Source organism: Ictalurus furcatus, chromosome 21, assembly GCF_023375685.1.
Source record: "Ictalurus furcatus strain D&B chromosome 21, Billie_1.0, whole genome shotgun sequence".
Taxonomy (NCBI): Eukaryota; Metazoa; Chordata; class Actinopteri; order Siluriformes; family Ictaluridae; genus Ictalurus; species Ictalurus furcatus.
Genome location: NC_071275.1, coordinates 17,058,671 through 17,084,643, shown reverse-complemented (window position 1 = coordinate 17,084,643; position 25,973 = coordinate 17,058,671). Strand labels below are relative to the sequence as shown.

Here is a 25,973-nt window from a genome sequence, read left to right as displayed (position 1 = left end):
GTGGAATCTGGTATGCCTGTATAACAGTGAGTCCTGTTAAATGAGCCTTTGCACAGTTTCAGAACTGGTCCCAAGTCAGTAGGAATACAGCTGTCCAATTTGAAGAAAGGATGTTATGTTTCTGAAGGCGTGAGGTGAATAACCTGGACTGAAATCTCTGGCACACTTCATTCAGAGAGGTTACTGAGTGTATACACATGTGGGAGGTGCTTTCTGTGTATTGTATTACTGAATAGCTTGCCTTTGCTTGAATAAATGCCTTAGCGACCAGATCACATTAAATTCACAACATCTACTTCAAAAACAGAATGCATTTCTATGTGTCATTTTTTATTTCATTTGAGTTTCATAAATTCCTGTCTGGCACCCAAATGCTGTTTGAGCTTCTACATGCACGCTTCCAGGCCTTGCTGGTGTTCCAGCTGCTAAAAGAATAATGAATAGAAGATGAGAGATTGAATAAGAATGCTAATCCTGTTCAGTTTAGAGGAGAGTAGCCAGAGAGATTGGAAAGGTAGGAGAGGAGGAGAGGTTTGGAGAAGATTTGGATTTGGAGAAGGTATTTACTAATACAGGGATCTTTAAATATATTCCAGTATTTAGACCAGAAGATTTCTGGTGGAAAAACTGACCTGATGTTGACTTTCCCTCTCCTCATGTTTAAAAAAAAAATGCTCAAGCCAGCGAGCTGAGAAACAAATGGCCGGCTCAGCTCTACTATCCTGATGGAAAGAAGCTTATCAGAGTTTGTGCTAACTGACTAAATTTATCCTGCTTATGCATCAGTCGTTTTTGGCTGGCTGCACTATAATCTCCACTTCTGCACATCATTCCTGGCTGTGGACATAATGTGCAGAATTTATGCCATTCACTTCTTTTAGTTTAGTCTACAAGTTGATTTGCTGATGAAACCTTCTCCCATTTCTCCCACAAATGGTGATCCGAAGAAGTAGAAACATTCAGTTTTCTTTAACAACAAATACATCCACTATATCTTTTCGTTTCAGTTTATTTATATGACATCTTGGCTTATGCCTAGGCTACAATGCAAGATTCGTACAATTCTAACCAATGTTGAAAATGTGAGAGACTCCATATATGATTTTTCACAATTCTGGATTATCGTTCAGATGTTATAAAGCATTATATAGAGTAAAAATGTTTAGAATCCTTCTACAGAAGGTGTGTCCAAACTTTTAACTGATACTGCATGTAAGGAATATAACAGTGTGCTAATGTGTGGTGTGATGCAGGGTTATATATATGTGTGTATATATATATATATATATATATATATATATATATATATATATATATATATATACACCCTTGTTGCAAAGTCCTGAAACTGGAGACTCCTTCCAAAAATGCTGAATAAACATCTCCTTACAGAAAGTTTTTAATACAAACAACACATATGTGAAAATGTTTATTACTAGACTAAGATTATGTGGTGTCCCTATGTAAGACGTTGCTATAGAAACAATAATAATATATTAGAACAAGAGCATTAATATAAACCTGTCTTGCACTACTGTGAGAGAATTAATCAATTAATCTTCTGACCAATCAAATTCAACAGCACTGTGGTGGGGAAAATAACAGCTTTTGCTGAAGGGAGGTTGCTTCTGTGTGAGCAATGAGAGCTACATCTGGTAAATGTAGGAAATGTCGTCACCTCCGACAGCCCTGTAGGACGGTCTTACTGTATGTCCAGCTGCTCTGCTTCTGCTAAATGAATCTTTCTTTCCGCTTGTAACCTCTGTGGAATTCCTAGCTTGACTCTTTTCAGTCCCAGGAGCTGCATCCATCAGTCTCAACGATGGAACAGAGATTTTTTTCATAGATTAGAAATACCGTTTCAGTACTACGTGTTACTACGTGTTAGTGTGGCTGACGTTTAAGTATAACTTCTGGAATATAATGAATAGTGCTAAGAAGCAGATGATCCCCTTGACACATTCTCAGGAATGTCAGTGTTGGAAAGATCTGACCAATCGCAGATTGGTTGTACGTGTTAAGTGGTATACGAGATGACTAATCCCAGGTGTTCAGACGGCTTGAGAGGCTCCAGGCATTCCTGCTGACGGAGGAGCAGTACAGTATCAACTAATCAAAGAAATGAAAGTAATTATTATCTGCAGGATTTATCGTGTACGAGTGCCATGCAACATCCCTTCAACATGCATGTGTGTGTGTGTATGTGTGTCTATGACATGCTTCGTGATGGAGTGCAGCTCATTTAAGAGGCAATAAGAGTGCATCGTGTTTGCCGGAGGTTGCCGTTAGCAACAGGGTCTGGACACCAACTCTGCACAAAAATAGGCATTAACCTTTTTAAAATGAAAGTGTTTTTTTTTTCTCCAGCTCCTCGATACACATTTTCCTTCCCTGTTTGTGCTTCAGGACGCTCTCCATCCAACACATCTGGCTATGTTTGGCTAAAACGGGCTTTTCTAGAGATTCCACCATGACACTCGAGAGACCACACACTTTCATTATGTTTCTCTGGCACTGAATACATGTATACGGCATGTATTATTCACTCATACATACACAGCGTGCTTTCACACTTACTCTGTAACTGTTTATAACTAGTTGGTGTGTTTATATAGGTAACAAAATAGAAAACTAAAACTGACCCCACTTTCTCCATTTATCAGTAACAGAGAGCTGTGAACTGGCCGATATCCAATAATGAGCCGAAACTGACATTTGAAACAGCTGGTGAAATCTTTTCTGCTGGTAAGTCATGTAAAGTCCCAGTGGCATGTTGTGACACGAACGGACGAACGACTAGGACAAAACGCAAACTAAAAAAATCATCTTGAATAGAATTAAATGTAGATTTATTTTCCCAATGCAAAATTTACGTGAATAAAGTATTTGCTGAAACTAGTGACTGGCAGGAAGAGAGTAAGTGGCCTTTTCAAGGACTGTACACACTAACTGTGTGTTCATGCATTCCTCTCTCCAAAGAGCAGACACCAAAAATAACTCCACAACCTTCAACCTGTTCCCAGAACTCAACTAGTGTATTACCATATTAACCAAATGAACCACTAAACCTAAAAACATATATTACACACAAAAACAAGTATGCTTAACAACAAACTTTATTTAGAAATGAAAAATGGGGGACACCCTGGACAGGGTGCCAACACATTGCAGGGCACAATCGCACACACATTCATACTATGGACAATTTAGAGATGCCAAATCAACCTTTGGACTGGGGGAGGAAACTGGAGTACCCAGAGGAAACCCGAAGCATGTGGAGAACATGCAAGCTCTGTGCACACAATGTTGAAGCGGGAATCCAACCCCCAATCCTGGAGGTGCGAGGCAAACCGCTAAGCCCCTGAATCAGATGTACACTGAATCAAATTCGAATCGAACTGAGGTGCGTAGAGATTCAAACCCCTTTATGGTGCTCTGCTCTTCAAACTAATAGGATTTCACCTGAAATGAACCTTTCACACGGTTGAAGGTCTTCCTCTCCTGTTTTGTTTACCTCACATACACTCCGATCCTCGTGACTGAACCGGTTTGTTTAACTAGCTCACACACACAGCTTAATCTAATGTTTAGTCTGATCAGTATGACACTGCTTTTGTGTGTGTGTGTGTGTGCGTGCAAAGTGCAGTGTGTCCAGCCGGATGTGGGTCTGAGAGCCATAATCACATCCTGTTAAGCAATTAGGATAGTTCTCTCTCTCTTTCTCTCTCTCTCTCTCTCTCTCTCTCACTCTCTCTTACACACACACACAGCCTGATCTTTGTCTGTTCCCTGTTCAAATAGATAGCAGGATGGATCGTTTGCTCATGGTATCAGTGTTCAAATGAAGCATTGCGGAATGTTTGGTGTTCAGATGTGTGATAAGCTGCCTTCCTTGAACTTCAATTAGAAAAAAAAAAAACACTCTTGAGAAACTGACTGTCACATTTTAAGCTACGAATAAATAGTGTGACGTTTCTTGTTTTATATCCTAAGACTTTACCTTAATCTAGAACTAACTTGTATATCAAAAAAACATTTTAAGAAGCTGCACTAACATCGCTTTCTGTAGGGCAGCTGGCAGAAATGGAAATTAGCAGGAATTATAAGGTTTGGGCATAAAATTGAGCTACGACGTTCCTTTATCTTTCAAAACAGAACAAAAACAACAACAAAAAAGAGATTTTCCAGGTCTGAAAAAAAGGGATCACGATCAGGAATGCAGACTGTAGCAAAGACTTAAGCTAAGGGAAATGGGGAAATAAAGATTCCTGGCACATTTCTCTTAGAAAAACTGAATTTAGCAGGAGGGTTATACTCCAGGGAAAAAATCTGGTCATACATAGGAAGTTCTATTCAATGTATTTTGGTAAAAGTACCATGGTTTCATTATGATCATTATGGTGTAATATATTCTGCGTCTCAATTCACCTACATATACTATGCACTAAAAGTCCGTACTCTTTTTGTAGAGAAAAAGTACGTACTTTTGAGGGTTTAAAAATAGAGTATGCAAGTAACGGGACATACTAACACGTCATGTAACGGAAGACAAGGTTGTTGCCTAGTTACACACACTGTCACCGTAAAACAAACACCTCATTGCATTTCACCTTTTCTTCATTCATTATTCCTTATAGAATTTAATTGACCGTTCCCTTGATTTATTTTTCCACATTTCATTTAGACTTCGCTGACTTCTAAAACGCGTCCTTGAAGTCAGCGAAGCAAACCATCACGAAGGTCCTCCTCCCAAGGAGGAGCACAAGGAGTCATGGGGAATATTAACTGAAAAAGTGTCCACAGATCCACACTTCAAAAATCTACCAGAAATATTAGACCATCCAGGTATCTTTGGGATGCTGAGTTCAACATACTACGATTTGGGACACGTTAATAGTAATCTCGGTGTCATGTATCGAGGGTTCAGGACGCATGCAGTCGCAGTTAAGAGCTTTATTGGAGAGCATATACACAGGCTTGAGCAGGGAAGGTAGACATCAAGGTCAAGGCAAAAACAGAATCATAACCAGAATAACAACACGATAAGAAAGCCTTGGTAACCATCAGCGACTATGGCAACTGAGCGTATTACTTCACCAATCAGCAGTCTATTATATACTGTGGTGTGATTGGGAGCAGGTGTGTCTGATTAGTCTTCAGGAGAGGGTGTCGTGTCTGTGTGTTAGTTTGGGAGTTGTATTCGTCTGCCATGTTTGTAGCTTGTGGTGCATTCTGGGAAATTGAGTCGCTAGTTTGCCGTGACACTCAGATACTGTTTAGGATGGATAGAAGGCGTATTCTAGAAGAAGAAGAAGAAGAAACGTGACTAAAAGAAGAAATAATAAAACAGAGGTTAAAAAATATATATTAAACAGAAGAAATCGTGAAAAAAAAAAACAATGTATAAAAACTATGTGCGTAAAAATAGTCTGCCACTTCATCCAGATCTTTTCTTGATGACGTTTTCCTTATTGTATGTAGTTGAATTTAATATCTGTAAATAAAAAATATTTCAATAATCCATCAGTCTTATCTTATTTTCTGTTTTTGCATAGGTGGTATGATACGAAAAGGACTTAAATAAGTCGCTTCGTCTATATTTTATGTTGTGCTGTAATCCACCACTCCATTCAAAAATGCCACTGGAATTCTAATTAAAAGTTGCACTTCCTGTTTTCTTCAGCCTGCTCGTCTGTTCGCACATCTGCATTAGTGTACGAGTCTCACCCCACGCCTGTCTTTAAGTGAGCCATTATGTTGAGACAAACCCTCGGGGGAACACAGAGAGAGAGAGGAAAAACATTATCTAAGAGCCGATATTTCTCTGGAACTCCTCAGACGTGTGTAAACAAAAGCAGCAAATTCTTGGAAGTGGTTTGAGCTTTCAGGTCAGGGGTTGTACCCTCCCGTAGTCGCTGCTGAATCTGCGTTAATTTGGTTGAATTGCTAATAGAACCAGGAGCTACTGCAGTTCAGCCTAATGATGAACAATCAGCATAAAAGAGTTTCAATAAACCTGCAGTATTTCAAATGTGTCTTGTTTATTCTTAGTTTGAGGACATGTTTATTAACTTGGTGTGTGTCTGTGTATGTCTCTCTCTCTCTCTCTCTCTTTGTGTATGTGTGTTGCAGGGGTGCGTTCTCTGAGGTCGTCCTAGCCGAGGAAAAGCGGACGAGGAGGTTGGTGGCGATAAAGTGTATTCCGAAGAAAGCACTGGAAGGGAAAGAGAACAGCATTGAGAATGAAATTGCCGTTCTTCACAAGTGAGTAACTATTTTAAATCATACTGCTCTTACACACACACACACAGATTTATTCCATCCCACACACACATGGACCCCAAACACATTTACGCATACAAACTCACACTCGCACTCACACTTGCATTTGCCTGCAGTCTCACACTCGCACCCTTTCTCATGTCCTCACATGTTATGTCTCTGTGCTTGCTGTGTATTTGATTATTTAAAATTATTATGTAGATTAAACAGGAGGCACGGTGGCTCACACCTCCAGGGTTGAGGGTTCGAGTCCCACCGCGGCCCTGTGTGTACATGTTCTCCCCGTGCTTCGAGTGCTTCCTCCGGGCACTCCGGTTTCCTCCCCCAGTCCAAAGAAGTGTATTGTAGACTGATTTGTCATGTCCAAACGTATCCATAGTGTATGAATGGTAGTGTGAATGTGTGTGTGTGTGTGATTGTGCCCTGCAATGAATTAGCAGCCTGTCCAGGATGTCCGCTGCCTTGTGCCCCATGCCCACTGGGATAGGCTCCAGGTTCCCCGTGACCCAGTAAGGATAAGCGGTATAGAAAATGAATGGATGGATGGATTTAGATTAAACAAAAAAAACCTATTTATGCTGTTACAGATGCCAATATTCAACCACTGAAATGACTGTTCGTTATTTACAGTACACTTACAGTTCAGTTAGTTGCATTGCACCGTGGGAGGTCAGGGAGGAAAGCCGCTGTCAAAAAGAGATCATGTCTGCCAATATTGTGATGCATGACTAAATTTGCTTTCGGTCCAACCAGCTGAACCCTGGAACATCTGGCTCAGTTACCGGATCCTCTGCAGAACACCACCACAAGCCAAAACAAACATTGATAACGACTTTATATGAAATTTGAAAATGCCAAAAAAAAAAAGATACATGACAAAGTTCATTAATAAAAAAAACTAGTTATATTTTTTAATCGTTTAGTAGCTACAATTATGCACCAGTTAACTACTGTCACAAATTGAGTCGTGGGGAGGATGCAAGTGCAGTTTAGTGTTTTATTAAGAGCAGGTAATCCAAAGGGCAAGGCAAAAGGCATAAACAAAGACAGGCAAAGATCAGGCAAAGCACAACAAGAGAAGCTAGAAACAAGGTCAAAACCCGGAACCGAGAACACAGGACAAAGTCATGGTACGGTGAGAACAGCGTCTGAACAATGACACATGAGGGGTTTAAATACCAAACATAATCAACGGGAAAACTCAGAACAGCTGAGGACAATGATAACACATGAACACGTGTATATATATATATATATATATATATATATATATATATATATATATATATATATATATATATATATATATTATGATTCAGCACATATATATATATATATATATATATATATATATATATATATATATATATATATATATATTATGATTCAGCACATATAAAATATATGTTGAGAAAGTACCAGTGGTAGGTAAATTTGAGAAAAGATTTCTCTCATATGCACATGCACACGCCCACACTCACTGATGTCACCGTAGTTAAAGGATTTCCCATTTGCACCATCGGATTCACCAGGCGCTCCGGAAAACTACCGGCTCTGAAGGCGCTAAAGCTATTTTTAGGACGTGTATGCACGCGTTGCCTGGGTTACGGCTGCCACATTGACCTGGAGATCAGAGAGGGATGTGAACGAATGTGTGATAGAGGAACACCCCTGTTCCTTCTGCACAAATATACAAGGACATGCTTAGTGGAGCATTCGCTTAATTCACAGTCTTTATTGCTTTATTTTGATTTTTTATTTCCTTAGTCTCTCGTGTTTATAGCGTCGACTCTCCAGATTGCAGCATCTCTTGAGGTGATGCTTCCGTTGGAACCTCGGAGTGATTCACAGGCACATCTGATATACACACTTATGTGCGTGCGCTTGTGGGGGCGAAATAAAGAGATCCAGTATTCTTTTGGAGAACATAATTCAGAATTTTTTTTTTTTTTTTTTTTATGAATTTAAGAATATTACCATTGAGACACTCAAGGACAGTCAGTTCAGTTTAGAAAACAGGCGTTAGAACTCTCAATCTCTTGCTAGTTTCCAGCACAACGTGCTTAACCATATCGTCGAGAGAGTTCGAATCCCGACAATGCCACAGCCATCCATGACTGCGAGCTAAATTGGCCATGGGAGGGATAGCATACTCTCGCTCCCCTATCAATCATAGCAACGCTATCCAGTGGGCATCTGTGAGCTCTCGTATGTGGAAGAGGGTGGAAAGAGCTTTCCTCTGAGCTGCCATGTGACACAGCATGAGCAGCATTGCGAAAAGATACAGTAGGCTGGCATCATGTGTCTCAGAGGAAGCTGTTGTATGATAGTGAAGAGCTGGGTGTTGGCTGGAAATTGCCAGGTGACCTAATTGCAGAGGAAAATGAGGGGGGAATACATTTTTCGAGCACTTGACTGCACTCATGTATCTTTAAAAAGAAACTCAGCTCTGAAGGATGTAAGGACATCCTTAAGAAGAAATCATTCCACAGCACTGATTGCAGTTTAGAATATAAGTAGGTTTTATTGGTCTAAAATCACAATAATGCTGTTTTACGCTTCTATTTTATTTCCCCAAAACCCAAACAACCCCAACTTGTCATTATGAGTTCTCTGTGACCCCAAGCCTTCACCACCCTACATTTATAATCCAGGACTACTGTAATATTTGAACCCTTTAGTATGTTAGTAACACACGTACTGTAGGTGTGACACGTAGGCGGTGGAATGAACTGCCCCTAGATGTCCGAACAGCTGAGTCACTCGCTGACTTCAAACGACGTCTGAAGGCTTAAATTAGCACTTTCATTTAAAAAAAGTGTTGTCTGTGTACTTTTCTTACTATATTACCTCCCCTTAAAAAGAGGGTTTTTTTTTTAAGATTGATGGTGTACTCAGTCCGTGACCTAGTAATCCAGTTTCAGAAGGTATTTATTAATAGAGACTTCAAAGCACGTCTGTAAGTCTTCCGTAAAACACGCTGACGACCTCTGTCTCTCTTAAAACTTTCCGTCACCGTCTTCATTATTGTCATGGGCTGTGTCTCAAATCGAAAACTCTGACCTCACGTTCAAAAATATCCACTAAGCTAGAAAATCCAGAAGACTGGTACGCAAAACAGACCTTTTTCGGTAGGCTTGAAGCCGACATGAGAGTTTTTATGTTGTTTTTTTTACTTGTAAACTGTACTCAGAAACCCAGTTGTGTTAGTACTTCAAAGTAACAGTTTAGAATAATACATAAGTATGCGATTTGAGACGCAACGCTCCTTTGTTCGGTGTAGGTACGCAGACAGGGAACTACACTAATGCAGAGTGTTAGGATAGCGAAAAGACTAAAACAACACGTATCCTATTCATTCACGTGGCTTGTCTGAATGCGACTCTTTGTAATATTTCTAAATATTAGCGCACTTAGTCCCAAAAAATCTTTGACATTTCTAATAACATTAATCTGTCAAATAAATCAGTGAAGCAAAGACGAGATTAGCGCTACACCATGCATCGCTCCAACTCGTCGTCTTATTCAAGTTTAGCATTTCATTTGAGCTTTTGTGTCATGTATTATATACATTATTTTCTCTTCACTTTCATTTACGTCGCGTGTTCAGATCGTCGGTGTACACCTTGCGCTTTCCGAGGAACCGTGCCCGATGATATGAATCATCATTACCACAGAATTCTGATTCGGCTTGATAATGTGTGGTTTTATTTCCCGGCCAAACAAACTGAATATTAACTGCACATTTGTCGGTTTGGTTCGTGAGAGGAGAACAGGTTTGTGTTGTTCTGGCATGCAGTTTTTCCAGAGAACATTATCTGTAGTCCTAAATGTACTTTAACGCTAACACCGTACATTTTATTTGAAGGTTTGGGAGAGAAAAGTAAATGAACACAGAATTTGAATAAGTGTGATAAGCATTTTATTTAGTTAAGAACTCATTATCCATTATCCAGCTTTCTTTCTTTCTGATATGCCTCCATCTATGTCCGTCCTTTTTTCTTTTTTTCCTCTGCCTTTCTTTTTTCTCTGTCAGTCTTACCATTTATCTTTTTGTCTTGCTTCTGTTTGTCTACTTTTCTTCTTTTTTTTTCTTTGTCTGTCTGCCTTTCTTTCTTTTTTCCCCCCTCAGACAGTCTATCTGCCTTTCAACCTGTCCCTCTTTTTTTTTATCTGTCAAGTCTGTCTTTCTTTCTTTTTTGTCACCTCAGATGAGAAGCCTCTGCATGTGTTATAAGGGAATATTGTTTTAGTTCCTTAGTGCCATGCCTGAAACCACCCACCACCTGTGGAGTTGACCCGGACCCCACGCACAGAGGGGGTGGAGAGTCAACGAGCAAGCGAGAGAGAAAGACAGAGGGAATTGACAGCATGTACAGGACGTGACCGGTGCCTAGGGGGGAGGAAAAGTTAGAGAGTGTATTGTGAGAGAGAGAGAGAGAAAGGAATGAAAGGCTAAGTGGGCTGGTGAGTCACCTGCATGTGTCGGTCATGTTATGTGCCTCAGGCGTGTGTGGGAATCCACAAGGCAACCCAGTGAGAACCCACACATAGCTCTCTGTCTGTCTCACACTTTTAACCCAGCAGATAAAGAGAGAGTAAAAAAGAGAATGATTATGGACTGGAGCTGTAGAGGGGGAGAAAGGAATGAAGAGGTGGACAGTGATGTCACACTAGGTCATTAATAAAAACACTTGTAAATAGCAATGCTTCAAGCAAGATAGCACCTTACAAAGGATGCTAAATAATCCAAATGCCTAGACTGAATAATAGGAGTGAAAATTAAATTATTATGCATTGGATGGGGCGCCAATCCATCACAGTAACCAGATATTAGTTTTTTAGTTATTATTCGTTATTAATTATATTCTTCTCTCGTTGTTTTTCTACTTGCATGATAATCGCATACTGTATCCGGAGCCATATTCACAAAGAGTCTTATCTTACCACTAAGAGTTCTCTGGAAAGTTTTAGAGTCCTTAAGACCTATTCATAAAAGTGTGAGGAACTTTTACTGAGAAGTTCCTAATCAAAGATTAAAGGTCAGGTTGCCTTTATTTATTTATTTATTTATTTATTTATTTATTCATTTCTTTTTACAGATGACTGAATATGAATGTCAACAGGCGAAACCTGTTAAAGAATCATTAAATATTTCAGATATATAACTATTACACCGCTTCCCATGCTTCAGGGGTTTCCTCCGGGTACTCCGGCTTCCTCCCCAGTCCAAAGACATGCATTGTAGGCTGTTAGGCATTTCCAAATTTTCCGTAATGTGTGAATATGTGTGCGATTGTGCCCTGAGATGGGTTGGCACCCTGTTAAGGGTGTCCCCTGCGTTGTTCCTTGGGATAGGCTCCACCGTGAGCCTGTGTTGGATAAGTGGTATGGAAAATGAAGAATGGAAAACTATTGCACTATCCACTGGAGCCTACAATTCTTCATAATTCGCTCTTAGTGACAGCTGATTTGACCTTTAGACATTTTGGTTCAACACACCCATTATTAAGAGTTTTTGCCCTAATTTTTAATGTTTATTTCTTGTGTTGGATTAGATATCCAGTGATAAAATCTCTGGAGCTGTCTTAGCTGTATACAGTCAATCACTCTTTTCAGTCAGAACTAGGACAAGACTCGTGCGAGTTCTCGAACCTCACGGGTATTGTCTCATTTCGACCGTGCTACTGTTTCAGCGTTATGTCATCTTCAGCTTGGGAGTATTTGCATCTACATTGGATGAATCATCTGTTGACTCTAAACAAATGAATCATTGATTCACAGGTGACCAAAAAAAAAAAAACCCAATGGAGCTATGACTAAATACCCTTTGGTCTCTTAAAATGTTGTGGGCTGTGTGTGATTTTCATACGGATCCACCAGTACTAATGTAAATACCCTGTATTTACAAGGTAAAAATGCCAATTTACACTTTAACCTCAGTCCATTGTAGTGAAGCACGTAAATGACAAAAAAAAGTCACATTCGAACTACACTTAGCTAGCTTATGTGCTTGTCCTGGATTAGTTCGTCTTTGAAAACATGAATAAACAGGAACAGGAACTGGTTTATTTGCGGAACATTATTTACATAGTGTCATGAAGAGTTTTTACACTGCGAACAGGCATTACATTACTCACTTGGTGTTTTACCCTGCTTCTGTAACGCTTATGGGTCTCATCAGCTAACAGTCAAGCTAATAATTAAGTGGATCAGGTTTATATTACACTGAACTGTAGTCTGCATCTCTCAAATTTGACACACTATAAGGACGACTACTTATAGTCATAAAAGACAGCCATGCAGGAATACAGTTTCTAGGTCAGCTCCGAGCTTACTACATCAACTAACCGTACAAAACCATTGTTTCTGCATACCGACTTCTTGAATATTTCAACGTATGGTGTGTATATTAAGGTTATTTATCTCTGTCCTTCTTTCTCATTTCTTCCTACAGGATTAAACACGCCAACATTGTTTCTCTGGAGGACATCTATGAGAACAAATCGCACCTCTACCTCATCATGCAGCTGTAAGTGAAATCTCTGTTTAGGCTGAACAGAGAGTGAGCGCATGCCTGACTTATAAAGGAAGACACTCATGATCTAGTTCAGTTTCCTCTTTTAGCCCACTATTTCAGATGACTTTTATGTTTTGAATCTTGACTGCATTTTTCACAGAAGACAGAATGGTGTGTGTGTGTGTGTGTGTGTGTGTGTGTGTGTGTGTATGAGTGTTTGTTGTTGCTGAAAATGTGGTAGAGAGTTTCCACAGTGAAATGGACTAGTGCATGATCAACAATACAATACCCAAGCTTTAGATACATGCTTTTTGGTTATAAAATGTATAATACTCTGCTTAAAGTGCAAATTCTGGTTCTCGGTTTTTTTTTTTTTATGAAAAAAATCAACAGCAAATGTCTGGGGGATTTTTGTTTGGTTTGTTTGGTTTATTTGGTTTGGTTGTTTTGTTTCACTATTTTTTTGAGGGGTTTGTTTTGTGTTTGTTTGGGTGGCTCGTGTTTTCTGGTGGTTTGTGTTTTGGCTTTTTTTTTTGGTTGTTTTTTTTTTTTATCTGCTTGGTAGGTTTGTTGTGTCTATTTGTTCGTTTGTTTGATTTGTTATCGTTGGTTGGTTGGTTTGTTTCAGTTGGGTGCTATTTGTGTTTGTTTTTTGGCCTTTATGAAGCTTTATTTGTCAAGCTTCAATAGACATTATAAACAGTTTAGCTTCAGTTAAGCAAAGTAAATTAGTAACAACAGAAATCTTTCATCCGAACGATCCAATTCATTTTTTTTCTTCTGGAGATAATAAGCAACACTAATCATTAAAATAGTAAAAGCTTATATGTTATTACCATACAGATACTAGCATCAGGTATCCCTCCGATAACTTACTTATTTACTCAGACTCTGTGAGTAAAAATTCTCTGGTACAACATGATACTGTGTGACCTAAGCCTAGTATACGCTGTCACACTAAGGAACATGTCATACATAATACAACTAACCTGATAAAGCATCTTTATGGCATGTAAACAGCATCTTTAATAGAGAGCCTGATGGAAGCTGACTTTTATTTATTTATTTTTAATCTTGGTTGGTTGGGTTTTAATATAGACAAGGCCGATGTTCAATTTATCAAACAATAATTTGTAATAATTACTACATAGCCTAATATATTGCTTAGGCAGCACTAATGAAAGAGGCGTAATGAACACATGAGCATGAATAGCTTTGATATTTAGCCGGCAGCTGACGCTTGCAGAACACCATTACCGGATCAGGAACCCGTGACCTAATACTCTTGATCATGGCTCGATTGTAAGCCACACTCTTCCTGTCTACAATCCAGACTTCCTTGTAATATGCTTCACGTAGCTCAGCACCATTAAGGAAGGCGATGGCTGTCTGATTCTGGATTGTGTCTCTGTCTAAGCAGCTTGCTAGTTCATAGCTATACATTAGCGAGAACGACTCCAAGTCAGCACTTTCATCTCGAAAGAAAACACATCGCAAGACCATGTGTCATCGTTCGCCTCGTTCCAGCTGGGATCTCTCTAGCAAATAGGTTCGCTGGATATGAATCTTCCTTTCGAGCTTGAGCTTTTTCAGTTTTCCAGCCCTCTTTTGATCCAGCACTGTTTTTTATTTCCTGCATCTTTTTCATCCAGATAAAAGTCAAAGCTGCGGCCAAGAGAGAAGTCGACCAAGAGAAACAAAATCCAAACGTGTGCTAAAGATAAAGATAATCTGCTGCAAAGAATAATATCGATTATATATGGATTTTATATGAAGGCATTGCTGCGTCCCAGCTCCAGGGTCTGGGGTTCGATCTGTCCTGTAAATTGTGTGAATGTTCCTGCAAATGTTTATTTTTGATACTAACGATTAATACTACACCCCCCCCCCCTTTTTATTGTTTTATTGATTAACCCATTTAAGTGTAGCAGAATAATTTTATTGAAATTTCAGAAATATTTATGGATTAATAATAAATAAGTGGATCAGTGGTGATTATCCACTAGCTGTCTCACTAACTGAAACATTCGGATGCTAAATACATTTTTTGTTTGCCATGATTGTGCGAGATGAATCATTTTCCGTACGTGTAATCGACTCCAAAGCTTTAGGGTTGACTCAGGGAGTTGACTCTTTTTGGAATAGACCAGAGTATGCTTCATAACACAGACCAACAAATCAATAACAACATTTATTATAAAGTATGTTTATTACAGAATTGTATTGATTTTGTATATTAGTTGCATACCTAGTGTAATATAGTGTAGACGGTGTGTTGTTTATTCAGATTGCCCAGTATTCCCAGGATAGGCTCCGGATCCACTGTGAGCAGGAAAAAGCTGAAAAATATGAATGAATGCCTTGTAGGGAGATTTTTTTTTTTCTAATTTGCTGTACATTGAGTACAAAGACAGCTATTACGTCCTAATTGGTGGTTGCTATGCGCAACATAATATTGTTTAATAGATGATGATGATGGTGTATGCGCATCTATCACTTCTTGCCATGCTCTCTCTCCTACGTGTGATGTCAAGGCCCTTTAATTACAGACGTGCCTTGTGGACTCTCTATTGTCTCGTCTACTGAGAAATCAAGGTAAAGGCTGACAAACACACTGAAGTACACACGCAAGAGAAAACACACACACACACACACACACACACACACACAACCCGCCCACTGAGCAGCCCTGGGAGCATGTGCCCACACCTGTGTCCTCCCACCCGTCAGCTGAAATGTCACGAAAAGGAACGGGGGAGAGAAATGAGTGAAGCGAAAGAGAGAAGTAACCTGCACATGGACAGTGTGTGTAAAGGTTTTGATGACAGTAGAGAGCAGGGATGATGATAATTAGAACAACTGGGAAAAGGAGGTCAGTGAAAAGGGAGGGTGGCTGGAGGAAAGAAGGCAAAGATGGATAGCTAAAAAGAGGGATAGAGAATAGAGGGAGGGTGGCATGGATTAAAGGAGCGAGGAGACTTGGAGGGAGGGGTTGATGCAGCAAAGGAAGGAAAACAGATATGGGGGAGATAGTGATGGATAACGAAAGGGATGATGAAAGTAAGAGATGATAAAGGGAAAGGTGGATAGAAGAACTGATGAAGAAATGACGGAGGATGAGATTGTGAAAAGGAGTTGGTGGGGAAGATGGGTGGAGAAAGCAATGAACAGAGGGTTTGAGAAGATGATTGAGGTAGAATGTGATATATGGAGATGGGTGGAGAAAGAGAGAGATAAAGAGATGGATAGTAAAAAAGATGAATAGGGAAAGGAAGGGGAAAATAAATAGGAGAGGAATGGATGGATGGAGAAAAAAGAGAACGAGTTCGAGAACGGGAGGTGATTAAATGGCGGGATAAAGTTTTGGAGAAAGGAATGGATGGAGAGATAGAGAGAGCGATGCAGGGATGGAGAAAGCGATCAGTAGGAAAATGGAGAGAATGGTCAAGAGATGGAGAAAGTGATCATTGGAAGGGTGGACAGAGCAGTCGAGATTTGGCTAGGGGGCTGGAGAGGCGGATGAAGAGATGGATTAAGAAGGGATAGAGGGAGGGATGGAGAGAGAGAGCAGTTGAGATGGAGACAGGGGTGGAGATAAGATAGAGGGATGGATGGAGAAAGAAAGTGATCAGTGGAAGGATGGCGAAGGTGGTCATGATGGAGAGGAACGGAGAGGGGTGCGGAGAGATGGATGGAGTTCAGTGGCACAGTAGAGGAGGGATTAACATACGAGCTGGAAAGTGCTGAGTCTGCCAGGTCTTTCATCTCAGCTAGAGATCAACCGTGTGTGTGTGTGTGTGTGTCCCCTTACGTCTCTCGCTGTCAGTTGGTTGTGTTTCTATTTCGCAGTAACTTCACTAGAGCAGATTGAAATGGGGGAAACAGATTGCACACATAATGACGCTCGATTTACAGCGAAGTAAAATCTTTCTCTGATTCACACTTGAGTTGACTTTAACCTGCGTGAGTGGAGAGTAGGAGGTGGGAGAAGAAGAAAAAAAAAACGAGCTTAAGAGCGTCTCCTGCTGGTGAAGGAGGGCTGGAACACCACCAGCTGGTCACAAGGGTCCATGCTGTGATGCAGTCTGTCTGAAGTGTAAGTGTGTGTGTGTGCGCAGCTTCCACAGCATATTTCTCTCTTTGCAGGGTGTCTGGCGGCGAGCTCTTTGACAGGATTGTAGAAAAAGGTTTTTACACCGAGAAAGACGCCAGCAAGCTCATCCAGCAGATCCTGGATGCCGTGAAGTATCTGCACGACATGGGCATAGTGCACCGAGACCTGAAGGTGGGACCGGAAGGAAGTGTGTGAGAGAGAGAGAGAGAGAGAGAGAATCAAAATAAGCAAACAGTTCTCAAAGCATAAAATGAAATGAAGTGTTTTTCTCCCTGCTGTTCTAACTTTCCTATTTTATTTTGCCATCCCTTTCCTTTGCTGCTGTAATCTGAGAAGAATCTGTGTCCCGTAACTAATTAACATGGCGTTTATTTTCCTCTCTGGTTTCTGAGGTCACAGTTATTAGTCTTGTTAGTCTATGGGCTTAACAATCTCATTTGTTTACATGCGGTGACGTGAAGGACGTACAGATTAATTCTTGTGCATGGCTGAACTAATTAAGCCTCTCCCTGAACATGATCCAGATCAATGAGAGAGAGAGAGAGAGAGAGAGAGAGAGAGAGAGGGTGACTGTGTATTTGCATGCCTCATTATGGTGTGTGTGTGGGTTTTTTTTTGTTGTTGTTGTTCAGCCAGAGAACCTGCTATATTACAGCATGGACGAGGACTCGAAGATCATGATCAGTGATTTTGGCTTGTCAAAGATCGAGGGCTCGGGTAGCGTGATGAGCACGGCCTGTGGCACTCCTGGATACGTAGGTAAGATGCGCACTAGCATATATGAAAGTTTTTAAAGCCTTTTTTGTAGTCTGTATTATTACTGTTCGATTATGAGGAGTGTCCACCATACAAGTCCCTGTGTGAGTTGTTACTATAGAAACAGAAACGGCAAGATGAGCTCGTACATGTGTGAAGTGTTAATAAGTTGTTCTGTTGTTTGGCAGCTCCGGAGGTTTTGGCCCAGAAGCCGTACAGTAAAGCAGTGGACTGCTGGTCCATCGGTGTCATCGCGTACATACTGTAAGTATTATAGGTATACAACCGATTAGCTGGGTCTGGATAGTACTGTAAAGTAATAATAGCTGTACATTACACCGATCAGAGATAACATTAAAACCTCTGACAGGTGAAGTGAATAACTTTGATTATCTTATTACAATAGCACCTGTCAAGGAGTGGGATTATATATATATTGGGCGGTGTGATACTCTGTGATACTCTGGGCGATGTTCTGCTGGGAAACCTGAGATCCCGGCATTCGTGTGGATGTTACTTTGACATGAACCACCTACATAAACATTGGCGTTGAAACACCCCTTCATGGCAACGGTACTCCCTAATGGCAGTGGCCTCTTGCAGCAGGATAGTGCGCCCTGCTACACTGCAAAAAATGTTCAGGAATGGTGTGAGGAACATGACAAAGAGTATATGGTGTTGACTTGGCCTATAAATTCCCCAGATCTCAATCCGATCAAGCATCTGTGGGATGTACTGGACAAACAAGTCCGATCCGTGGAGGCCCCATGTCACGAATTACAGGACTTACAGGATCTGCCGCTAACGTCTTGGTGCCAGATACCACAGCACACCTTCAGAGGTCTTGTGGAGTCCATGCCTCGATGGCTCAGAGCTGTTTTGGTGTCATAAGGGGGACTTACACAATATTAGGCAGGTGGTTTTAATGTTATGGCTGATCGGTGTATACTATAGTGTACGTGTGGCTCGACGCCAAGCGGAGTTACTGTTACCATCCTGAAGTTGATTATATTTTGAACAATAGTACATCCTGAAGTGTTTTATTTCTCTTATACCACAGCAGTTCGCCAACACTAACGTTGAAAAAAATGACATGTCATACTGTTTATAATTCAATTTAATGTTGTGGAACGTCCAAAATCAGTCATAATGCAAATGATACAGGAACATCAAAATATACATCATGCATTTTCTGCCTTTTCATTTTTGAAAAATGCATTACATGCTGTCTCTCAGTCCCTGGTGCAATTCGGTAAGATCCAGCATCTTAAATCCTCACGTCTTTCTCGCTCTGTCTCGCTCTCAGTTTGTGTGGCTATCCACCATTTTACGACGAGAACGATGCCAAGCTGTTTGAGCAGATCCTGAAGGCTGACTACGAGTTTGACTCGCCGTACTGGGACGACATCTCCGATTCAGGTAGCAGGTTTTCCATCTTCTCACAATTCCTCTGCTTTACATCAGGCCTGTATTACATCTGGCCAGACTTTTCTCTGTCCCTCTGAACACCTGCCAAACTGCTCGTTAATAATAATAATAATAATAATAATAATAATAATAATAACAATAACACACTCTTGAACTTTCAATTTTATTACAACATCAGGCTTTGGGAGAACATCTAATCAAATTTTGTCGGATGTTGAAACCAGGCCAGCTTTTTTTTTGTTGTTTTTTTTTCTTCATCCTGAGCCTGTTCTGTGTTATTAGATGACCTTACGGAAAAGTGTCAGATGCTAACTTCAAGGACTGAGCTGTAATTGTGATTTTTATTCTCAGCTAAGGACTTCATCGTACATCTGATGGAGAGAGACCCCAACCTGCGCTACACGTGTGAACAAGCACTGCAGCATCCGTGGTATGAAATGCATGTATTTAAGTAGAACTGTTGATACTTCATATTGGAGCTTAACCATTATTCATGTATTTATTTCATCAATACTATTTGAACCCAACCGTGTTCATAGTTCGCATTTAAACCCAGCACTAAATGCGACTAAAGAGCAGAAAATGTCACAAATAAAGAGTCGGGATTAAATATTACATTATTAAAGAAGCAGTTTTTCATTTTTAGTGCCTTTTTAGTGCCCACTGCTGCTGATGCAAACCGTAACCGTTGTTTAGATGTACATGTTCAAATAGGCAGAGCTGAGAAGCTCCGTTCTGGCTAGGGGTGGAGCTAATTTCCAGGCCAGAAGAAATTTCAACAGAAGCCTTAAATGGACAAATAATATCTAGATCAATTGCAGGGCAGTATTGAAAAATCTGTGTCTGTGAAATTGAGTGATCTAGATCCTAGATGCACCTTTAAAAATAACAACCTGCCTCTTTAAGCAAAAAGAATAATTTTGGCATTTTGACCCTAACCCTCCTTTGAACAAGAAACGTTCCCTTTTTTTTTTTTAGTTTCATTGACTTTCAGAGCAAAACGCTATACATTACACTTGTATCTCTTGACAAAATAATTCTTCTGCTGAATACGAGTTGAATGTTTTCTCACAACAGAACGCATTGCTAATCCGGCTCGATCCAGTTCTTGTTTTCTCTCCGTCCAAGTGGCTTTAAAGCCTTTGCTTTCCTTGGCAGAAATACAGCCAGATGACTAACTTGGATTCCACTGGAGAGAACTGAAAGGATTATGTCATTTTTGTTTTGTTTTGTTTTTGTTTTTCCAGGATCGCCGGTGATACGGCACTGGACAAGAACATCCACGAGTCTGTGAGCGCTCAGATCAAGAAGAACTTCGCCAAGAGCAAGTGGAAGGTCAGTGCTGCTGATCATCCAGGATACTGCTTTTTTTTTCTTACATACCGTACGTGGGAAAGCTAAATGACACGATCTGTCCAAAACAGAGCTAGATTTTTAACGTAACCAAAGAATCATATGAAGCATGTTTTAATGTAATCCTGTCAGATTAAGAAGACAAGCACGACTGAGTTGAAGATTTCCCCCTATGCGCACAGGCTTATATTTTCAAGCTCTCTCTCTCTCTCACTCTCGTCTGTCTCTCTCAGCAAGCGTTTAATGCCACAGCGGTGGTCCGGCACATGCGTCGCCTCCAGCTGGGCACCAGTCAAGAGGGACAGAGCCAGGTGTCACCCCACAGCCCCTGCAGCGAGCACCTCCTGCTGCCCGAGGGAACTGAAGAGGAAGAGGACGAGCAAAGCGGTCAGACTCCCAAAAAAAATCACATTTACTTACCCAAATATAGTCAGTCTGCCAAGATGATGTCTGTCTGCTTCTTTAGTTTTACACTGGCACGATTAACTAGTTAGTTAGTTGTTAGTTAATGTAGCTCACAAGTAATCATGCTCAAACTCTATTCCCAAATATTTCTATACTTTTGTATAGAAACATGGTACGACACATGGGAATCTCTGAAAAACAGTATGTATGGGTGGCTCATATTTTAAAATTGAATATGAAAATCATTCCACCTTCACACTTTTTTTTTTGCTATGCAGTGTATAACAGCATACTTCTTTCTAAATGATGTTGGCAAGTCTGCATGACACTACTGAAGAACTAGATGAGGTTTGAATGGTCAGGTTTCACTGTTAGTGCTAAACACTAAAGAGCAAGAGCTTCTTTTCTCACTCACCGTTTTCCAGCAGTCATATTACTGAGAAATCCAACATACTTGGTAGTAGTAGTGAAGACATTGGTGCAAACGCTGGACTCAAAGTTCCAGAATGCAATGAAGCTATACGAAGCTGCATATAATTGGGAGCCTTGGAAGCTGATCTGTTTCCTGAGAGCTGGACAGATTAAAGACTAAAAAGAACTAAAGTGCTGCTGCATCGTTGTCTTTAGGTACAGATGAAGCAAGGGTTGCACCACTGTCAGGAGGTAGTCGCACTGCATTGTGGGTAATGTGTGTAAGGCAAACCGTTAACCAAAGTGAAAATGTCAAAGTAGTTATGGGGTGTACTTTCTCTGTCTACGTCCTTGTAGCCTCTCAGACGGGCAATAACGGCTGCTCTGAAGACGCTTGCGAGGGGGCGGGGCATGACGGCATCCCGAACTGCGCCTTCCGCGTCCACCCGACCAGTCGGGTCTGAGCCCGTCAATCATCCTGCTGCAACCAATGACTTGACTGTCCCGTGTTTCTACTGGAGTCCTGGCACACCCCCAGTCTGGCCAGGAATACTGAGTAACTCCAGCGCTTGGCCACTAGGTGGCGCCGCAGTGTAAAGAAATCCAGGTGGGAAAGGGGGTCGCTATGCCAACAAAGGGATTCTGTTTACAGAGAGGTGAGCTCTGCCAAAGGAAGGAGAGAGAGAGAAAGAGAGCCGCATGCCGCAGCTGCATTATGGGTAATGGACTGAGATTGGACAGTGTTTTATCTTCTGTTTTACAAAACTACATTCATCTTTCTGTCTTGGAAAAAATGGCTTTAGGTGTGTTTTTAGTTGTAAAATGGGTCCAAATATATTTTGCCTCAGATCTTTTCAGCCTGCACACTAAACACAGTTTCATGTGCAGTCAGCACATACGTATATACATACACACACACACACACACACACACACACACAAACACTTTCTCCTAATCATTGTGATTAACGTCCATTGACGTAATTATTAATGCAGCTAATTAATGCTGTGCTGCACCGAAATCTAACCTGAACCTCAGCGTCAGTAACTAAAAGGTAACCTTTACATGCTTTTAGTTCTTTTTCTTTAAAAACCAGCCAGATGTCCCCACAAAATCAAAATGGTCCGACATTTCTATCCTTTTGGGGACATTTGGTCTCCACAAATATATATTAAAAAAATTCTTGTGGCTTTATGAACCAAAGGTGAAGCTAAAATTCCCACTAGGTAATTAGGTAATGAACACACATGGAAATGTTATTCTGGTACTGCCACACACACACACACACACACACACACACACACACACACACACACACACTGTCTGATTATTATTCTGTACAAATCATTGTTACTTGTATACATTTTGTCCATATTTGACTGTAATCAATAACGTCGTATATTATTGGGCTGCAACACACCAAGTCTGCGTCATTGTTTCATAGAACATTTCTTTTTCCACACATCAGACACAGTCTTCAGTGCCTTCGTGGTTGCAGTTGTTTGGGTTATTAATGCTTCATTGTCATCTATTCGTTGTTCTGATCTGTCCGGGTGCAGGATGCTTTAATCGTATATACCGTACTATTTAGGGCAAACACTGCAGCTGTTCCCTGTGTATGTGTGTGTTTGTGTGTGTGGGGCACGCTATTATACATCTAATGTCTATTACCATTCATGTAAACGTTTTTATATAAAACTGTTTCTTTTACTGAAGGTTTTACTCAGGGGATGATGGTGTGTTAAGGATTTGGGGTTTTAAGTAAATGGTAGAGGATTCATCATTTAACAGATAAATATAATATATTAGTGTGGTGGCCTGGGAAAACCTGTCGCTATGGCCGAAACTAAAAATGAATTTCACTAAGTTATCATCCTGCAAAGATCGGGTTGGGTAAAAAGTGAGAACAAAAAACAGTGGTGGCTCAGTGGTTAAAGGCTCTGGGTTACTGATGAGAAGGTCAGGCGTTCAAGCCCCAGCACTGAGAAGCTACCACTGTTGGTCCCTTGGGCAAGGTCCTTAACCCTCAACTCCTCAGTTGTATAAATGAGATAAATGTAAGTCGCTCTGGATAAGGGCGTCTGCCAAAAATGCCATAAATATAATATCATATAAAACATTCAGTTTACCTACAGATAAGTGCCATTTCCTCCCACAGTGAAGGTCACGCTTTGATCAAGTTGTTGGATAGTTCACGTCATAATCCTAATCCGTTCGGTTTGTAATCAGCTGTTAAAATGTCTGATGCTCCTGCGCCACAGTCAGCATGCGATCATAAAACGTAATTTTCTCTTTTTACATTTTTTATGGTAACCAGACTCTGCTATATCTTTACTCACTGAACATAACGTCGATAAAAGAAGACAGCATTGTTGTAATTTTGTATCTCCATTGAACAGAGTCTTGTATTTTATCTTCAGTGAACGGAGGCGAGACCAATCAGACAGGGTTTACAGGAAAATACGTGGAAATACTCGTGTCTTATTGGCTGACAACTCTGCCAAATGCTAGTGCTAGCTCACACAGTCAGTTAGTGTGAGGGGGAAAATGGATATATGCCTATATATATATTTACCAGTAGAAGGATTGAAACTGAAACACTAACATCCTCTGAAGCTGAGCAGGAAATCAAGGTGTGTAAATGTCTATACGAGTTCCAGTTTACGTGAACATGATATGAGCAGAGCGTAGGAACAGATAATGTACTTTACATGGCACTGTAGAAGCTAAACCCATACAGTGTTAGCTTAGTTGTCGCTCTCCTTGGCTAGCGACACCAAACTAGCCTAGTCTCGTGTTAGATAGCCAGAAGGTTCTATAATTTACCCGTCTGGAAGTCCGACAAGCAGTGCATACTGTCCACCCGAGGCAAGTTTTATGAGAAATTGATAAACCTTTTGTCCAATTTTCACATTTTTTAAAGCAGTTAGCCTTTACATGCAAGAAAAAAAAGCATGGAAACGGTAAAAATGTTGATGGAGAAGAATCTGGGCTCAGCCCTGGATGATTAACAGTCCAGCTAACGCCCCTAGTTGTTACAATGTCACGCTTTCACATTCACAGTTAGACACATTGTATGATTGCGCCATTTAATTATTTTTTTTTTTTAAACCAAAAATCCCCGATCTAACTTTATATCATACAAGATGCAGTGCTCCATGCTGCATGCTACCTTTCCTCCCAGCCACTCTCTCTTTCAGCTCATAACTACAACATGATAAATACTGACAGTGAGACTTTATGGAAAGTCATTCTTAAAAATATATACATAAATATATATATATATATTCCAATTAATTTGTATCACTTTTTTTGTGTTTATTAATACTGTGAAACCATGATATGGTGATTTGGACTAGATTATAATATCGTAGCATAAGTCCGTAACATCCCTAATGCAAAAGAGAAACATATTTCAATTTCAGAACTATATATAGTAGAAAATATGAGAACGTCATCATGTGAAAGGTTGTCCCAGGCTGCCACGTATATTTAGACAGAGGAAATAATCTTTGCCCATGACATGGGGGTCTGTTGTAATATTTCTAACATTGGTATTGCACCACTGAACCTATATATAGGAAAAAAAGAAAGGCATTAAAGAAATTGTTGTCGTACCTCATGCGTCCCATTTGATTTGTCTCCATACACCATTTTCTGTGATGCACTCATCTCCTTACTGTATACTGGACCACTTTTTTTTCCTTCCAAGCTCACCATGCTCTGTTTCACGTGATTATATCCACTTACTTTCGCTGCCACGTGAGATCATATTCTGTTCGAACATTTTGTGAAATTCTGCTGAGATGCAAAACTAATAAAAACCACAAGGTCTATATCTGGAACAAAGGAACAACAGGGAGTAAATCGATCAATCTTTATTTTTTGAGTAGAATATAACGTCATGCATCGTGCCAACTTTTGAATCGTCTGCCGTTCAGATGTCCAAGCAGTTCGAACCATTTCCATTTTGAATCTGAGCCATGACCTTGGCTCTTTATTCTGGGTCAGACTGGGTCCACTAGAACCTCTCTGCATGTATCCATACGTCAAATATGTAAAATATACACAGATTTCAAAATAAAAATAAATATAATGAATAAGAGACTTATATTGAAATGTAAGGTGTTTAATTTTGTTGATTACAGAGTGACAAAGTTGATTTATTTTTGCTTAGTCGGTATTTTTACTAGGGCCTAAACAAAATCGAATTTTATGTTACGTGAAATCGTTCGCTTGTGTTTTGGTTGTGAGAAATGAAGAGTTTCCTCTGTGCGCTCAGTCACCGGTGTAACCTGCGCTGTTGCTTTTCAAACCATTTTTACGTATCGATCCAAACTTCCACCAGACTTTAAAAGGTCATAAAGAGAACGACGTCTAATTGACTGAGCGCTTTTGTAGTTACTGCGCTGTACACTGGTATTTTCCAGAAATTCTTCGTATACTGTGCTAAATGGTGAGCTCTATAATGTCTGTTTGCACAAAAAGACACGAACAATTTCTGTTTTTTTATTTATATTTTTTTTTTGGGTAATTCGTAAGTTTTATTGTTACTAAGGTAAGGAAGGTAGAAGGAACAAAATTTCAAATCGAGATATTTCTTCTCTGAAACAGCAACGGTGACATGAACACGATGAAAACGATGCCGTGTGGGATCCTCCGTACGCTTTCTAATATTCCTGGATGTAAAACTTATTCAAGGCT

At 40.2% G+C, this 25,973-nt stretch overlaps 1 protein-coding gene across 1 annotated transcript in view; it reads left to right on the top strand.

Moving 5' to 3' along the window:
• Positions 1–24,886, top strand: part of camk1b (calcium/calmodulin-dependent protein kinase Ib) — a 42,991-nt gene extending 18,105 nt beyond the window's left edge. The window contains exons 3-12 of the mRNA XM_053652610.1: positions 6,133–6,264; positions 12,740–12,814; positions 16,949–17,087; positions 17,549–17,675; positions 17,861–17,936; positions 18,979–19,091; positions 19,452–19,530; positions 20,348–20,435; positions 20,687–20,840; positions 21,627–24,886. Of these exons, the coding sequence (XP_053508585.1) occupies positions 6,133–6,264; positions 12,740–12,814; positions 16,949–17,087; positions 17,549–17,675; positions 17,861–17,936; positions 18,979–19,091; positions 19,452–19,530; positions 20,348–20,435; positions 20,687–20,840; positions 21,627–21,733 (1,090 nt within the window). The 3' untranslated portion in view covers positions 21,734–24,886. The remainder of the gene's footprint in view (positions 1–6,132; positions 6,265–12,739; positions 12,815–16,948; positions 17,088–17,548; positions 17,676–17,860; positions 17,937–18,978; positions 19,092–19,451; positions 19,531–20,347; positions 20,436–20,686; positions 20,841–21,626) is intronic.
• Positions 24,887–25,973: the final 1,087 nt, after the last annotated feature.